Source organism: Zonotrichia albicollis, chromosome 10 (genome assembly GCF_047830755.1).
Source record: "Zonotrichia albicollis isolate bZonAlb1 chromosome 10, bZonAlb1.hap1, whole genome shotgun sequence".
Lineage (NCBI taxonomy): Eukaryota > Metazoa > Chordata > Aves > Passeriformes > Passerellidae > Zonotrichia > Zonotrichia albicollis.
The window spans coordinates 27,640,165-27,657,511 of record NC_133828.1 but is presented as its reverse complement, the minus strand read 5'-3'; the positions used below and the strand labels follow the sequence as shown (position 1 = coordinate 27,657,511).

At 39.3% G+C, this 17,347-nt stretch overlaps 3 protein-coding genes across 5 annotated transcripts in view; 1 reads left to right on the top strand and 2 right to left on the bottom strand.

Annotated features, from left to right (window-relative positions):
• ABCB11 (ATP binding cassette subfamily B member 11) overlaps positions 1-2,026 on the bottom strand; it is a 38,321-nt gene extending 36,295 nt beyond the window's left edge. For 2 of the 3 annotated variants that reach the window (XM_005484030.4, XM_074548540.1), the window contains exon 1: positions 1,859-2,025. The gene's annotated coding sequence lies outside the window, so the exon portion shown is untranslated. Of the gene's footprint in view, positions 1-1,858 lie in introns of all 3 variants that reach the window. The other variant, XM_074548541.1, reaches the window with a different exon arrangement.
• Positions 141-16,148, top strand: DHRS9 (dehydrogenase/reductase 9). Its single transcript, XM_074547876.1, has 5 exons — positions 141-482; positions 8,922-9,252; positions 10,809-11,067; positions 12,270-12,430; positions 13,266-16,148. Exons 1-5 carry the CDS (start codon positions 141-143, stop codon positions 13,514-13,516), a joined length of 1,344 nt encoding a protein of 447 aa, XP_074403977.1. The 3' UTR covers positions 13,517-16,148.
• LRP2 (LDL receptor related protein 2) overlaps positions 15,426-17,347 on the bottom strand; it is a 110,705-nt gene continuing 108,783 nt past the window's right edge. The window contains exon 79 of the mRNA XM_074548547.1: positions 15,426-17,214. Coding sequence (XP_074404648.1) covers positions 17,053-17,214 — 162 coding nt within the window. The 3' untranslated portion in view covers positions 15,426-17,052. The remainder of the gene's footprint in view (positions 17,215-17,347) is intronic.

Genomic DNA, 17,347 nt, shown 5'->3' with positions numbered 1-17,347 from the left:
AACTCCCCCTTTGCCCTCATGATCCCAGGACGACACCACTGATTACAGCACAAGTTGTAACAGGACAGATGTCATGGACTCAGTGAAACCTCAGCATAGAAAAACATCTCAGAGAGTGCCCAACCCCCCCTGGCAGGCCTATGAGGAGGCTGCCCTGCAGGGCTTGGCAGCTCCTGGCAAACAGCCCTGTTCCCAGGTGTGACTGTGCTAAAATGAACCACTGCCTCTGTGAGGGTGGCATCTGGGAGGGCAGCTTAGAGGCTGAGACCATAACAGGACAGATCCTGCCTCAGTTACAAGGGAGCAGCAGAACCTGCCCCTGCCTTGTCCCAACTGGCAACAGCTGGGAGAACCTTGACAGGGGACAACCGGGACTCGGGAAGGGAGAACGCTGGGGGCACATCGACATCTGTGTCATCACCAGCAGCTGCACTCCCACAGCTCTTGGCTACCAGAGCTGCTCCTCTGGGCAGTTTATTCCTGTAGTCACACTGACATGCTGAGCAGATATCATACATACATTTCTGTTGAAGAAGTGCTTTCATAAGGAAAAATCTGCCAGGGAAGCCTGGCATCCAGGATGCATCCAGGGGGAAATGCTGCAGAAGTCACCCCCAAAATAAGCCCTTTCACAAGCAATGTTATCTCATCTGCATCTTTGATTAATGTAATGTATCCCAAGGCATAGTTACTGCACCTTCTTCCAGTCTTTAAGTATCAACACTTACATGATTACACGTCTGTATAAAACACTCACAACCTCTCATTTTAAGCATATTAAGCATTTAGATAACACAGTTCAGTTGTCCTTATTTCATTTTAACAAATGTTTATCAATTTTGTAATTGATAATTGTAATTGTAACTTTTTTTAAGCCTGAATGTTGATAAAGTTTTAAGTAAGAGGAAAAGTGGGAAAACACCAATGATTGACAGACTTGACTGTCCCACATTTCTGAAACATTTTTCCTGCTTTTTCTAAAGCTTAACACATCAACTACTCTTCTGTTCCTTAGGCATCATTCATTAGCTTACTTAAACAGATTAGTGTAGCAGATTAGCGTGCTGTACTAGATTATTAAAATAACCTTCCTCAGGGTCTGAATGTTTAATGCAGATCACTTAGAACATCTTAAAAAATACTGTTGCTGATGTTGCAATTTAAAATCGAGATAATAGAAATCAGAGAAAATAGAAGGTAATAGATCTACCCATGTGTGTGCAGAATACAACCTAGTAGCAGGGAATAACTCGAACTGCACTCAAATGAAATAGCACCTTACTCTAGCCAGTTACAGTGCAGCTGCTGGATTTTTGAGAAGCAAAAATCTTTGAAGAGCTCAAAATCCAGATTTAAATAACTAATATTGAAAAATACTAACAAAGGAACATATCCTGTAAATGGAGTAACATTAGGACCTCATCCAAGGTCCTGTGAAATCTATTTCAAATCACCTCTTTATTCAGATCAGATCTTTATTTAACATAAATGGGAGTGGAGGGGTGGAGGAAAAGAAAAATTAAAATTAGCCCTGAAAGCACTATCCTTCATGTTTCTCTGAAGTTAGGTTCCTCACATATTGGTGATAGCATTTATGCAGAAAGACATATATTGCTTCAAAATGGAACTTAAATGTTTTGTTCTTCAAGCAGTCCCATTAAAAAAAATTTAAAACTGAGAAAAAAACAAAAACAAACAAACAAACAAATACAACAAAAAACCACGAACACTAACTGTGCACAGGAAATGCAGCATTTAGGTTAAATTGTCCCAAAGGAAAAAAATACAAATACCTTTCAGTGCAGGAAGTGTCATCAGTTAACTCTGAAATAACAAACAGGACAAATTTGTTACTCACCTGTGCCTGTGAGAAATAATAGGATCATAAACAAATTGCAAGGACTCTGTTCAATTAGTCAGTGAAGCACCCAAGCATTTTCCCGTATATTTTCATTATTTTAACCCATTTGTTAGAACTGAATCTTTCAATTGGGCCCTGGCTATTTGCACCTGGGTCAATAACCATGCGGTCACAATGTTTTCAGTTCATTGACATCTAATGGAGTGTTTAAATTTGACTAATGCAATCTCAAACAAAGTCAGTGCACTTGGAAAACAATTATACATGAGGAGACCGGACAGTTCTCTGGAAAACAACTCACAGTTGAATGCACAGGAAGAATTAATATAGCATAATTTTATCAGCAACTTTATTTGGCAGACAATATTTGTGTATGCTCCTGTCCCCACTGTCCATAGCAACATCAGCTGAATAACGTGAGAATTGGTTCAGAGATTAGGCTAAATTCAGATTAAAAACTTGCTCAAAAGCTTGGTTTTCTAACTAAGATTGCCTGTTTCCACAAGGCTTCTAACTTTTTCCAATTTTTCCTTTGAAATGAAGATTTTACAGCCTGGAAGCTCCTGAGTAGTAGTGAATTCTCCTTGGATACAAGCCCTCCATGGATTTTTCAGTAAGGGACACTGATGAGGACAGTGCTATGACCTCAGACAATATCAGTGCATAGCTTAGAGGGAAATGGCAAACAGGGTTTAGTTCCTCTGTGAAATCAGTTCTCACTGCAGAGGCTCCTGACTGGTAGGACAAGACAGAAAGACAACGTCTAAATCACAGTGATTGTCAGGTCTCTTCAAGACTTCTGTGCTCTCATACTTCCTATGATAAAGCCTCATGCCCACAAGAGTGTCACAATTAAATGTAGCTAAGCAGAAATCCAATTTTCCTCGGTTAGCATCATTACTGTGTTTACAATGACAGCATAACTAAGTGCAAATTCAGTGTCTGCTCCCACTACTTTACAAAAAGAAGTCTCCAGCTATACCACTGTACACAGCACAGATTTGAGAACAACACAATTGGAGGTAACATCACAGTGATAATAATTTAGTCCACCACGGCACAGATCCGGATAAAACAAACAGTTACTTGCAGTGCAGGGACAGGTACCTTCATGGTAGTGGAAAAGCTGGAAGGAAAATTATATTATGAGCAGAACTCTGCTTTATTTCAATCCCCACTGACAGCTTCTTCAGGAGTAAAGGCAATGCAATGCCTTTGGCTTTCACAGTATTTAAGCAGAGTTCACACTCTTAATGAGCCCTTTGGGGTTTTGGGTTTTTTAATTTTTGGTTTGAGGCCTCTATAAAAAATGCAGGTAGATCTTTACATTGCAAAGTTGGACAACTGCAGACAGACTGGACCTGTCAGTCTCCCTGGCAGGCTGGAGATAAAACAGACTGTGGAAAGCACTCTAACTGAAAGCCTTGTAATTACAGCACTTCTACTAATTTGATATAAAGTTCCACTCACTGATTAAAGCCCACAGAGATCAGTTTAAGTCCCATGTTTGCAGACATGTCTGTTGTCATGGCAAAACCAGGCTTTTTTTCTTCAGTCCAGGTAAATTGGCTTTTATTTTTGTTTATTGACCAGACTGCAGATCAAGCCAAAACTCTGTTGTTTTTATATTGATTTACAAATATACATTATAGACTGCAACACAGATGCAGGCAAACGAATGCTTCAGCAAAGGAATACAACTCCAAGCAGAGTAAGGGATATTATACAGAAAATGGTGCTTTTAATAAGGTTTGCAAGAGAAGGAAAGCCAGCCTGTGTACTGGGTCTGTTCTGCATGCACACATATGCCAAGAGAAAAATTTCCTTGACCTAAAGGAACTCAGGAATACTCTACAGGGAAGGCAGTTACCTAATCTTTCTTCATACTTTCTTCACTACTGATGCTGCAGAGGAAGTAAAGCAATAAAAACTAGCACCTCTCAACTGCAACTTTTACAACATGCTGAGTAACTTCCAGCCAGCACAAGAAGCTGCATTTCACCAGCATACAGACTTATGTAAAGCACCAAGAGCAGCCACAGGGCTTGCAGTAAAAATGGGTATCTTAAACCTGCCATGTCAGAGCAGAAAGCAGATGTATGAGCAGAAAATAAAAGCAGTGATACTGTTCCTATTATGCTTAAAAACATGTCAAGTGATTGCAATTTCCTTTTAAATTAAGCTTAGCCAGAGCAGAATTTGACCATAATAAGTGCAACTTCATTGCATCTTGCCCTGCAAGAGATGGATTGTCCACAAGCAATCTCTAAAAAGTTCTGTTCTTTAAATCGGTTTAAATCTTTATTTAGTTGATTGCATTAGGCATTCTCTGTTTTCTGGGCCAAGAGTGCTCACAGAGAAATATAACTGAACTTTTTCTTTACGCAGAATTTCATCCATCATCAATAATTACTTTTAAATTCACTACTAAATCAATTGGAGGATAATTCCAGATATGCAGGCTCTTCCCAAGCGTATTTTGCAGTAGTGATGTTTTCACACAGTCTAAGCTTCAGTTCAGAAGGTGAAGTGCTCCAACCTGCACCCTCCTGCCTGTGCTCAGGGTCCACAGGCAAATTCCCATGGCCTAGTGGTGCAAATTTATTGTTTCAGAGGCAAAGAGGCAGTACTTGCTCCCTTCTTTTCTGAGACTTCATTATTGACAGCAAAAGGTTTTGGTAAAATAAAGCTTTTCTGGGTAGCATTACTTCAGTATCCACAGTAATGGGAAAGGTACTGGGTCCTGCTTGCTTTGCTTGACTTTCTGTTGTCTGTTGGCCTCAGCTCAGTAGATTAGCTCTCCTTAATGAGCCTTGACAGTCCCTCAGGCTCTTTAAATCTCTATATATAGCCAGCAATGCTTATACAACATAGGTAGGTGAGGCAGGCATAGAGCATAGCCAGACGATTAATACCAAGTACATCCCTAAAATAGACAGATCACAGTACAAGTCATTAGCAATAGCAGGGAGAGGGGCCCTGCTGATGTGCTGATTAGGAAAGCACCACCAGACACAGAATTTATGAGATTTTTTTCTTTTAACCAACATGCAGGTCTTGGCACACAAGTTTATGAGCAAATTGGGCTGTTTCTACGTTCTGACACTGGAAATAACTGGTGAAGGCAACTCATGAGCACGTGGAAGTATAGACTGAGCTTGCAGATGTCTCCCCAGCATGTGAGTAGAACTTACATCTACTGTTATAGTCAGGAGTACTTATTACATGCATTTGCAGGATGTCCAAGAGAGCTAAACATTTGTTTTCTAGTGCACCGACAAGAGAATATGCAGTCCCTTCCTTTCCAGAGTAATTTTACGAATTGTTGCTTATCTTAACACCTACAGGGTCTGAATAAAATGATAATTCAGAAATGTTCTTCCCAACATGTGGAATCTTTCCCTACTTCAATTTTCAAATACTGGTTTGGTGACCTAAGATTTTAAATGTTTTTGTTTTCCTAGGGCTTTTATGATGCTGTGGTAAAAATGTGAAGTATAAGCCATACAAAGAAGATAAAATCACAGAGTTTTCATCAGCTGAAAACACACTGTACAGACTACATTCATCTCCCTACAAAATGATGTGCAGGAGAGTATTTCTTTTCAGGTAGAATATTAATAAAGATCCTAAATTATTTGTTACTCACCAAACCAAAATTATCACATATTTACACAGCATACCAACAAGCACTCCTTTTCCATGAAAAGTGCAAAGCTCTGCATGTGCAGGAACAGCTCACCCAAGAGATCTGATGTTTTGTGCCTGCCAACTTGTTCAATTAATTAACTGAAAACTAGAGGTTTGTAGCTATGGAAGGGTGACTCTGGAGAGCTGCTGGATGTTCTTTCAGTGGGCTGCCTGATATATATAAACCTTCCACTGTGTGCTATGTGAGTGCTCCTTCTGAAGAACCACAGGGCCTAAATTTCCTATTGGCAGTTCTTCCTCAGATGTCTGGCAGGTCATTCTACCCCTTGCAGAGCACTGACTTCTGGAGTTTTGCAGTGCCTGCACAATGGGGGGTGAAGGAATCCAAAGCACACACAGGCCCCACACATCACCCCAGCCTGAAATTCCTTGGCATAAGCAAAGTTCCTGTGGGAGTAAATAAACACCCTCCTTCAATATGGGGTCTGTGTGCTTGGGTTTCCTTTAGTGCAGAGCAGCAGAGGGGTGCTGTACTTTGCATCATCTAGGGATCTTAGAGGGCTCCCAATGCAGTGATACTGCTTTTCTAAAAATCAATTGCTTTTATAGTGGCTCATGTGTAGGCACGAGAAGCCAAGTTCTATCACACAAGTTCTCAATTTGCCAGGCAAATATCAAAGTTTGATGGAAAACAGAATTTGCCTTTAGCTATTTACTGGCTACATTATTAATCCAAGTGCAATATTTATGAAGACACGCCAATACTCTTGAAATATCATGCTGACATTTTCTCTGGAAATGCACTGCAAATTTTCCACTCCATGCAGCTATTTCAAAATCAGTATGATCTTGGAAGCCAAGTGGTTTCTTTTTGACTTTTGTAGAACTTCGCAATTATCAAACAAGAGATATTTTGAATAGCATTGTACTTTGACAGATTTAGAGGATTTTCTTGTGAGGGAACTTTAACCGAGACTTTTTCTCTTGGTCCTGACCCCAGGTTCCTTCCAGTAATGCCATCATCTAGCAGAATACATAAGGCAGAAGGCTCCAGCAGAGCAAAACCTACCATGATGCTCAGGTCACTGTGTTACTGGAGAGGGAGTGCTAGCACGTGGCAAGAACTAGGCAGCAGGGAAATGCAGACTGAGTAACACTGGCCCAGGGCTGCCAGGGGAAGGAAGAGCAGTGCTGCCCTCTCAGCTGTCTCCCCTAGAGCATTTTGTCTGACAGAGCTTCTGTGCCAATTACTGCTACATAAACACAGTGGCTAACACTAACCAGAGCAATCCCTGGCATTTTCCTTACAAAAGCCAGGCTGGCATCCTGGCCAAACACTCCAGCTCTTATCTACAGTGCCTAGTTTCAAATTTTACTTGTTTTCCAGTAGTGCAAGCTCACTGTCCACTGCTTCTTCCCTACAGCACAGCTGAGAAAGGAAGATGTGATTTACAAGTTCTGTTTTCAATTAGGTTAATTGTTTGCCCAAAACTTGAATTATTTTGTTCAATTTTGTATTGGAAAAAAGGAAACTTGAGTCCTAAAGTTATGTATATATATCACTGTACTAGCTTGCCAAATACCTTGCTGTGATTTAGTGGCACAGCGTTACAAGAGTCTGCTGACAGCAGGTCCTCTCTCTTTTTGTGTCTAGCACTGCTCTAAATTCTAAATGGACAAAGGAAATGTCATTGCCTGGCATATCATTGCAGATGAACAGGGGGGATCCATGATCAGCTGCTAAAACATTCTGTTTTCAGACTTTATTTTATATTACAAAAGCCTTCATTAGCCTGAGTAATTTCACATCGTTGTGGTGCACTTTGTCAGAGCACTCTCTGAGTCCTCTCAGAAAATAAAGGTCACCAACACAGGGAAAAATTACAAAGATGATTTCAAAGTGCACACATTCAGGAATACTGCAATCCTTGTCAAATTTAACAGGGACATTCACAGCAAGAAAGCCAAGTGTCTAACCAAAGTACCTGAGCTGGAGGGTTGATTACATCAACCTCAAAACAACAGTGAGATGGGCCGCTAAAATAAGCAGTGCAAACATCCCAAAAATTTGGGATTTCAGTTTTCTTCCCCTTCTACTGCAGTTTACAGGAGGGCTTTCACTGAAAACCCTCCTGTAAACTGCAGTAGAAGGAGAAGAAAACTCTTACCTGTATATATTTGCTTAATGGTTTAAAATCAGAGATCATTAGTCAATTGCTCAGAAGTTCATATTGATGACTACTGAGGCACTCATCATTAAGTGGTAATGGATGTTGTCACTTGTTATACTTTATTAGCTTTGTAACTGATTTAATTATTTAATGAGAGTTCAACATCCATTCACTATCAGATTCTGAGATTTCTTTCCATACCTACTTGATGACGTGACAGCAAAATTTGGGATCAGAGTAAATGCAAATTGCAGTTCATGAACTCAGTAGGAACAGGAACAACAGACAGGCTCTAGCACACAGGCCTAATACATTGAGCTTCCTTTAATATTCATGTCTTGAGATAGAAATCATGTTACACAGAAGACAGGCTTTAAAAATGTCACATTTTAAAGGTGAGATGTCTGCACATCTACACCTATGTTGGTAACTAGAGCCTAGGTGACTGCTTAGAACCTGTGAAAAAGTTTCTCTTAACAGGATGTCTGGAATGTGCTTATTGGATTTCCTATAAATATTGGCTTTAATGAATTAAATCTCCATGCATTTCCTCATTTCTTTATACAAACACACTTTCGATATAGTATGTTCTGCTGTGCTGTGTATCACTGCTGAACAGGCAACAAGTGACAGAAGACTCAGGCACTGCCCCAAAGTCCACCTGGTCTAAGGGGCAGAGAGCAAATCACTCACTGTCCCACAAGTCACATAACAAATTAGTCATCAGATCCACCACTGCAGCTTACACTTCTCTTGAGTTCTTCCTGGGGTTACTCTGCTTCTGTGTTACAGATAAGAAAAGCAGCCTGGGTAGCATCATAAAAGTGGTCAATGAGAACCATTCTTTTTCCCAGGGGAATTTCTCTCTCTGGTATCAGCATAAATAATGACCCATGTCCACAAATTAAAACTTTCAGAACTGATAAGGTCATTCCTTTCAGTCTGAAATGTCCTTAAAGGACAGAGCTGATGAGAAAGTCTGGTCAGCAAAGCTTGAAAGCAGGAAAATCTATTGAGAAGAAAGATACAGAAAGTTTTGTCAAGGCACACGTTATTCATGGATCCCAATCACATTGTGCCAAAGCTCCTATTCCTGCTCTCCTCTAACATACAGTGGTCTGGAAGGGCTGCAACCAGAAACAAAGCCCCTAACAGGAGTTGTGACTCAGGAAGTTGGAGGGCTGGCTCAGCACATTTGCTTCATTGCACTTCCACATCATTAACTTATTTGCTTGTAGCTCTCACTTTCAGACTCACTGCACATAGCAGTTTTGGCTTCCATACTTTCTCTTATCATTTACTGGATCATCAGAGACAGATACAGAGTGAGAAACCTGAATGGAAAGCATGTCTTCATAACAGGCTGTGACACTGGACTTGGAAACTCACTGGCTAAATGGCTTGACAAAAGGGGATTTTGTGTCATTGCTGCATGTGCCACAGAAAAAGGAAGCCAAGAGCTACAGTGCTGCTCTTCTCTCTCACTGAAGACAGTGAATCTGAACTTAGCAGACTCCGACAGCATTGCCAGGGCTGTGGTGTTTGTGACTGAACAGACAGCTGGCAAGGGTAAGTGACAAGGCAACCTCTCAGAAAGATGATTCAATACAACCAAATCTGGTCTAGCTAAAAGTTCTGTTGCCTCTCTACTCACTGCAGAGGCATTTTAATCTCACTGATGAAACACATTCACTCCTCAGTTCTGTCATTTGTCAGTTCAAATATATTCTCTCCAGCAATGCTGCCCATTGCTTTCATCAACAGGGTACCTAAAAATCTATTTGCTTGGTCTGTTAAAACCAGATCATTCCCAGGTGTGTTTTTTAAACTCCTTCAGGTGTAGTTGAAGAATGTCAGTGGAAGGAAGGCACTAACTGGTACCAGAAAATTTTCTTAACAATTCAGTCCACTCAATTAAAAATGGTTTCTTCAGGGCCTCTGCAGTCCTTCTTTAGTAAAGAGAAGAGTATATTTTTGTATGCCTGGATAAGTCTGACATTTGCATTGTACTCAACAATTGCACTGACTGCAACAGTGAAACACTTGCAATTTCAGCCAGTTTTGTTAGAGCTGTTACAGGGGTAGCTCTCACTACTCCTATCATGTACCTCTGAGTACTCCTGTAAAAAAGAGGAGCTCACCCTTTGATACCTGAGACTTCTAGTGATGGGTTTGGCAAAGGCTAAAAAGATCTGCATGGTAAATATATTCAACTATGGCAATACACATTTATCAGCATTGATAGCTCAGACTAAAGGCTACCAAAGGGCATCACAGCACTGTAACTACCAGCTGTAATACACAGTTACACCAACTATTCAATAAGCTTATTAATAAATTAATTACTTAAAACAGCAGAACATGTATCTTCTACCATTAGACTTTCTCCTTAAAGATTGTAATAGGCTTTTGGCCTTATGAATATTCCAGACCATTCTTGAATGCAGAGATTGAGAGCAAGTTTAACAAAATTCTTAGCACTTACCTCGTGCAGCAGGTTCTTGCTCCCAACTTGTAGAAAGCCCCAGGTTCTCAGGCAGGATAGCCACTGCTAATGCTTTCCCCTCAGTGTGTAAGACTCTTTATGGAGGCTGAGTGCTGGACTTTCGGCCTCTCCCCTCAGGCACAGGCTGTCCTCAGCAAACTCTAGGAAACGTCACTATTTATCTGAAGTTCCTCCAGTCATTTATAAAGGTAGTAAAGCAGCATTATCAATACACAGGGCTAAGCTAGTATCTTTAGAAGCATTGACTAATTCTACAGATTTGGTCCAGACCTTTAGACCCCAAACCAGAACAATCAGTCTCTCCACTTCTATGCAGACCATTTCATTTTCACAAGAATACAAACACATATTAGGAGCCTACATACCTGAGCAGATCTGGATAAAGCCCAGCATGGTAGCCCACATCTCCAAACAAAATAGTGTTCCTTTAACACTTTACCCATGCTCTTCAGCAAATTCTAACACATGTACAAAGCAGACCATCCAAGCAAATCCCAGATAACCGTATTCATCTCACTGAAGTTTTTGCAGACTGTGTGCTTGGTTCCCAATGCATCCATGATACTCCAGGGTAAGATATTGCCATATACTGAGATAAATGGTTTTGCATTCCTCCTAGGGCTTTTTGGCTTTGTGAGCAATGCTGAAGGAACAGCACCTGTAGGACCCACTGACTGGCTGAGGATTGAAGACTTCCATTCAGTCCTGGATGTTAGCCTGCTGGGATTGATTGAAATCACACTCAAGCTTCTGTCTCTTCTGAAAAGAGCTGAGGGAAGAGTTGTCAATCTAATGAATGCCAAAGGTCTCATGGCTTTTGTAGGGGGTGGCTACAGTCTGTCCAAATGGGGCATGGAAGCTTTCTCTGACACCTTAAGGTAAGTAGCCAGAAACACACGCATGGATCCAAGAACAGATTCCAGACGTGCTGAGGAAGGGTATGTTTGCCTATTTTTATTCCTCTCTGGAAATCTTGCCTAAAGGGGGAAAGGAAAATAAGAGGACTGGTCGCTTTTTAAAGATTTTGCTCTCCAGTACTATGGACAGACCCAGCAAGGAGCTGCACTTGGAAAATTTTCATGTCCCAGACAAGTTGTTAGCGTGCAGATTTCAGGCATGTGAATCCAGTGTATGCCTGAAAGTAAATAAAAAATATAGCCTGGTCAGACACCGAGTTTCTTGGGCAAGTTAATATACTTGCTTGTATCTTTTGCTCTAATTCTCCTTAACAGTCTGAGCTGGGCAATTCCAGACAGCAACCACACTACCAAAGGTAATTGTAACTTCAGAAAATTAGGCTGAACACCTTTACTGAAACAGTTGTACTGCACTGCTTGTAGAAAGCTAAGGCCCAGCCCAGTGAGCCAAATCTACATGAGTCAGAACAACTAGGAAAGCTGGTTCCATCATTATGAGTACTTACTTAAAGAAACCATACACCCCAAAGAAATAGAAACTAATGGCTAATGTAGATGTGGTCCATTCCTTTACACACTGTAGAACATGGCTTCCTTGGTCTCTTGAGCTGCCCAGCAAGACAAAAATGCCATTTTCACCCCAAAGGAGTTGCACTGCAACTCGAAATTACATTGAGGGAACTACACTATGAGGAAGCCCATTAACATTTAATCATTTAACCATAGTCATTTAGCCATAGGATAAAGAATGAAGTTCTAATCCAATTGAAAATTTTTTTCATGTTTACATTTTTCAGACACTTTAATATTCTGCTGTTGCTGTGAACTAAAACAATGCAACAGTATATGAAATTGTCAAAAGATCTCATATGAGAATACATGACTAAGATGCACCTAGCTGTTACACCCTTTGCAAGAGTCCAGCATAAACCACAGAGAATTGTGAATCTACTTGACACTGCTTTTTTTCCCTCAGTTGTCTGCTCTGCTTTTACAGAACAAGTACACTGCTATGAATCCAATTTGAACCTTTCAAAATGATTCTGATATATTAAGATAATAATCAAATTCTCATTTATTAACGTGACAGATTTTCAACTTATGATTCATAGTTGTGCCATTATTGGATGGTCAGGGAGATTATTTGATTTCTTTTCTTCTAGGATAGAAATGCGGCATTTTGGAGTGAAAGTAAGCATTGTTGAGCATGGTTTCTTTAAGGCAGAAGTTAATTCAGATATCATTGAGAAATACCTCTTCAAACTTTGGAACAGACTGACTCCTGAGATCAGGGACTCCTATGGAGAAAAATACTTAGTTGAATGTAAGTAGAAAAAGGATTGTATGAAAGCTCAGGGGGGATATTATCAACATATATAAATACCTGAATTGAAGCTCTAAAGACAACAGAGCCATGCACTTTTTAGTGTTGTCCAGGGACAGGACTCAAGGCAAAGGGCACACACTGAAACACAGGATGTTCCTGCTGAACACTTCAGTGTGAGGGTGACTGAGGACTAGCACAGGTTGCCCAGGGCAGCTGTGGAGTCTCCCTCTTTGGAGATATCCATAACCATCTGGACGTGTCCTGGGCAGCTTGGTCTAAGTGACCCAGCTTAAGTAGTGGGGCTTGATGCCAGAGGTCCCTTTCAACTTCAACCTCTCTGTGATTCTGTGAACATTTACTTGACATCATTAATGCTCATTAAGGACCCATCACTGACTGCTCTTTACTATGTGTATGTTAGATGAGGCCTGAGATATTAATTAGTTCACATATGAGACTGGAGAGATATGAGGTCATGCTACCTTTCCTTGTCCCTCTATACTTACAGGTAGGATGCCCAGTGGGAATGAGCTGCTATGGCCATATGCTACATTTATGGCTTCTTGGTATCTGAAAAGTTAGTGCAGTGTGACACAGAACATACTGTACAGAACATCTGGCTCAAGTATAGGCCAGGGAGGATTTTGTTTATTGGACTTGTGGGTGTTTTGTAGCCTTTCTTGTCTCTGCTTTGCTGTAGCTATACTGCTCTCAGCACTTGAGACAGTAGTTTAAAGCAAGCCTGAAGCTGTAGCCAAACCTTTGGGTATAAAGAACACTCTCGCAGAGATGTTGCATATAAATGCTTTCAGGACTATTTTTTTGTTTACAGATATAAAAGCCCAAAGATCATCAGTGAAAAGACTGTGTGACTATGATACTTCTAACGTCATAAAATGCATGGAACATGCCCTGATAGCAAAGTACCCCAGGACACGATACAGGGCTGGATGGGATGCAAAGTTCTTCTGGCTGTTTCTCTCCTATGGCCCGAGCTGTCTGTCTGATATGCTGCTGCGCATTACACTTCCAGCTCCAGCAGAGAGCAGGAGACCAGGTCATGGAGCTCTGATGAGTGTCTAGTATTAACACAGGATCAACTGTGCAGAAAGAAAGATTTATCCTATCAAAACTAGATGTCCTCTTCTTTACCAGTTACTAGACTGTTAAAGTTCTTTTCAGAAGATACTTTCTCCATCCCTCACCCCACCTTACCTGAAATTCTGAGTTCACAGGTAGGCTTGTAAATCCAGCATGTTTTTGAAGGCTGTTGCTCAGGAATTATACCTCTATAGGATCTGCATTCATAAAATTTTCAGCTACAAAGCTAGTTAATACTATTCACACAAGACATTAAGTCAAATAATAATGAGGTCCAGATATTGCAGCATATTCCAGAAATTACAGTTATAGTATCTGACCACTTGATTATTCAATTCTGCAGGAAAAAAACCACAAGCAATTTTACAGATATGCAATTCTAGGGAAAATCAAAACTTCACTGTTTATGCAAACAGAACAAACAGAGTATCGAAATACATACTTTAACTGTCTTCCTAATATTAGTATAGTTTATGGGGAAAATACAAAAACAATATGTATTTGTATTTCTTTCATCCTCAGTGTGTTTTGCAGGTGAAAATGATTTCACTTATCAGATGAAGTAGGTCATTAGTGTAGGCTATAGCAAATCCTTTCAGTAGTACAGAGCATGTTCAGAATGGCAAAACATTAGCTGACATTACTGTGCCTTTTGTACACTATTTCTATCTCTTGAGCTGTTGGCCAGAGGCTCACAAATGGGTGTTCCTAGAGATATTAAAATTGAAGGGGTAAAGGTTTTATTTGCTGAAGTGTTGTGCTGGTGATTAATCATTAATGTGCAATTCAATTAAGCTTAAAAAAATACCATGTGCAGGTCAGAACTCCAAACATAACAAAAGAGGTTTCATCACTGTGTGTGAGAGGGCATGTGTGTGTGTCTGCAATGGGAAAAAAAGGACAGTATGGAAAATGTGCTAGTAATCTTCAAGTATTTCATTGAAATTCTATTCTCTAGCAAACAGCTTTAAGAATAAATCTGTTACTTCATTTCACAATAAATACTTGCAGAGAGAGAAATCTTTCTATCTGGCCCGGCAGCTCTAAAGAGAAAGTACATTAAAAAATTAATAGTATAATTTATCAGCTCTATAGTTGCAGAATACAGACAGTTGTTGAAATATCTAAAAAATCAGCTTTCTTTGAAACAGAAAGAGTCCAAAATTTAAGAATTCAAGCAGGGACTGTCCTGATAAGGGAAAAAGAACACAAGTGAAAAATAAAGTTATGAGTGTAATCTAAAACTTCTGTTGTACAAAGTACCAAAACTTAAATTTTACATAATCCCAAGTGTACATACACTGATGAAGGGCAGATAATGAGAAGGGTTCTCAGTAGCCATGCTGCTGAGAGCAGGAGTCCCAGCTGAAGCTTAGGAATCCTTCACCATCAGATATGCTAAACAACCAAACCTACATACTCCCTAACTAGAGAGTAACCCAGGGACTGTTTTCTTCCCTATCTTAAAAAAGTTAAAATTATTACAGGAAAAGTTAAAATTATAACAGGAAAAAAAGTATTTCTGATACATAGCTCACATATTAGCAGTTTTCACCAACACCGGTTCCAAATGTTTGAGCTGACAAAGACTATTCCCAAAACTGACACTACTTTTTGTCGTGGTATGCAACTGCAGGCAAGTCTTTTGGAAGGGTCAGCCTTGCCTTCTCCCTTTAAAACCTTGTGAATTATTTCCTTAAGAACAGCACCTTGCATCTCAAAGAAATCCTTACAGATGTGTCTGTTGTGTTGCAAAGTCTAAGGAATTTTCTACATTAATGGACTCAAGAAAAAACTCTTTTAAAAACACATAATGTGCTTAAAGAAAAAAAAATCAAAGCATCAGATTCTGACATCAGACATGAAAGGTAATTGAAATAAGGTTTTAATCACATATGTCCATACTACCTTGACTGTCAGTCTCTCAATAGTGAGTTTCCTGTTCCAAGGGCCAGATTATTGAATGTGTGTAACAGGGCAGCTTTCACACTTACAGAGATACAGTGTCAGTATCAAGACATCATCTTACAGGAAGAACTTCAGACAGTTGTGTAAAGCAGTAAGCACTATTCTTATTCAACTTTATCTAAAGTATTGTTGTTTTCCTCTCAGAGTGCACGGAAGTCTCCGCAACTGAAAAAGTACATAGAGCCTTGACACAAATTATGGAATAGGAATGTGATAAAATAATATGTTTATTAGACTTATTCAGCAGCATCATTTTACAGTTGTCTTTTCTAATCAAAGTATGTTACAATGTAATTACAAGCACTCTAATTAGAAATAGTATATATGTTGAGAATTTAGATATAAAACAATGAAGTAGCAAAAGTCTCAATTATTATAAATTCAGGAATCTTTTGTATGAGTAGCTAGCCAGGAATACTGAAGAACATGGTCCTGTAATCAGTTTTCTCAAATGGTTCATGTTGTGGAAACTATCTTGGCTAATTATTAGAAGAGCTAAAAAGATCAACAGTATATTCTGGTGGAAGGTTAGAGGAACAACCAGAAAACTACAAAGACTGCATCATATAAATTGCTTCCCTTTCTATTAATATCCACCTTAGGAAATAAATAGTCAATAAAATTAAATTTTCACATTTAAAAAAAACCTGAAGGAATTCTGAAATGAACCAATATCTCTCATATTTTGCTGTTTGGAAATAAGCTGCTACAAAAACCTAGCTACTTCATAGTACAAAGAGAACATAGCTCCAGAGACTCCAGCCAAGAACAGAGGTATTCCATTGATGAGCAAGAGAAAAGCTCATTAAGTAGTCGTGGCACTAAAATCTAAATATATCCAGTCTTCATAGGAACACTATTAATGGAATTGTGTTAATTGGAACCTAGAGGAAAAGTATGTGTCTTATAGATTGAGAGGAAATTATGTCAGGCAACATTGTAAGAACAACATTTTCCACAGGTGTGTATTCAGCATAATAATGCTGCATTGACTCTTTCATCTTTTGTTTAACACAGGAGGAAGAGATACCCACTTTTATATACAGTACTATATAAAACAGGTGGCAAAGATGCCCAGAGCACCAGTAGAATTTTTAAAAGGTGCTGATATTAAAGGTACACTCTAAAGACCCTGTAAATCAGTAATGTTCCTTTATTTGCCTTGTTTGGTTCTCTTTTTTTTAAGTTTTAAGCATTTATATAATTAATTTAGCCCTAAATATATGACTGATTCCATACAAATTTCTACTAGCAACATCACTGAACAAGATAATCTCAGAAAAATTTACAAATGTACAATATATTTATAACATTACTTTCAGACAGCTTCAGTGCAAAGATATACATATAGTACATCACGATAATCGTTCATAAAAATAGAAATTGGCATTTGTCAAAAAAACAAGGCATAGTTTCAACATACATCTCCAGCCACTGGCTAAGAGATGTATATCTTTTTATAAAGCATTTGAATGTGAACCTTACTCTTCTGTTTATAAAAAATATATGTGCAAATGGATGTGTCTAATTTCCCTAAATGAGTTACCTAGTTACACCACAGAGTCCTCTTTAACAAGGTTGGCGGTGTCTTTAAACGTATCCTCTGTTGCTGTGTAAGCTAGGGGTTGGTCTCTCTTCAGAATAATCTTGGGAGACAGTGAAGGAGAATGGGTAGGGACATTTTCTGTGTCCTGTTGCTGCTCCTTTTCCATCTGAAACCATAATCATAAAATAAAACCTTACATTCTAATGCACCATACATCCAATATTAGCTTTCAGAAACAGTAAATAAATATTCCTAAAGTTAAATGTCATGGTATAAATTATTTCTGCAAAACAGCATCT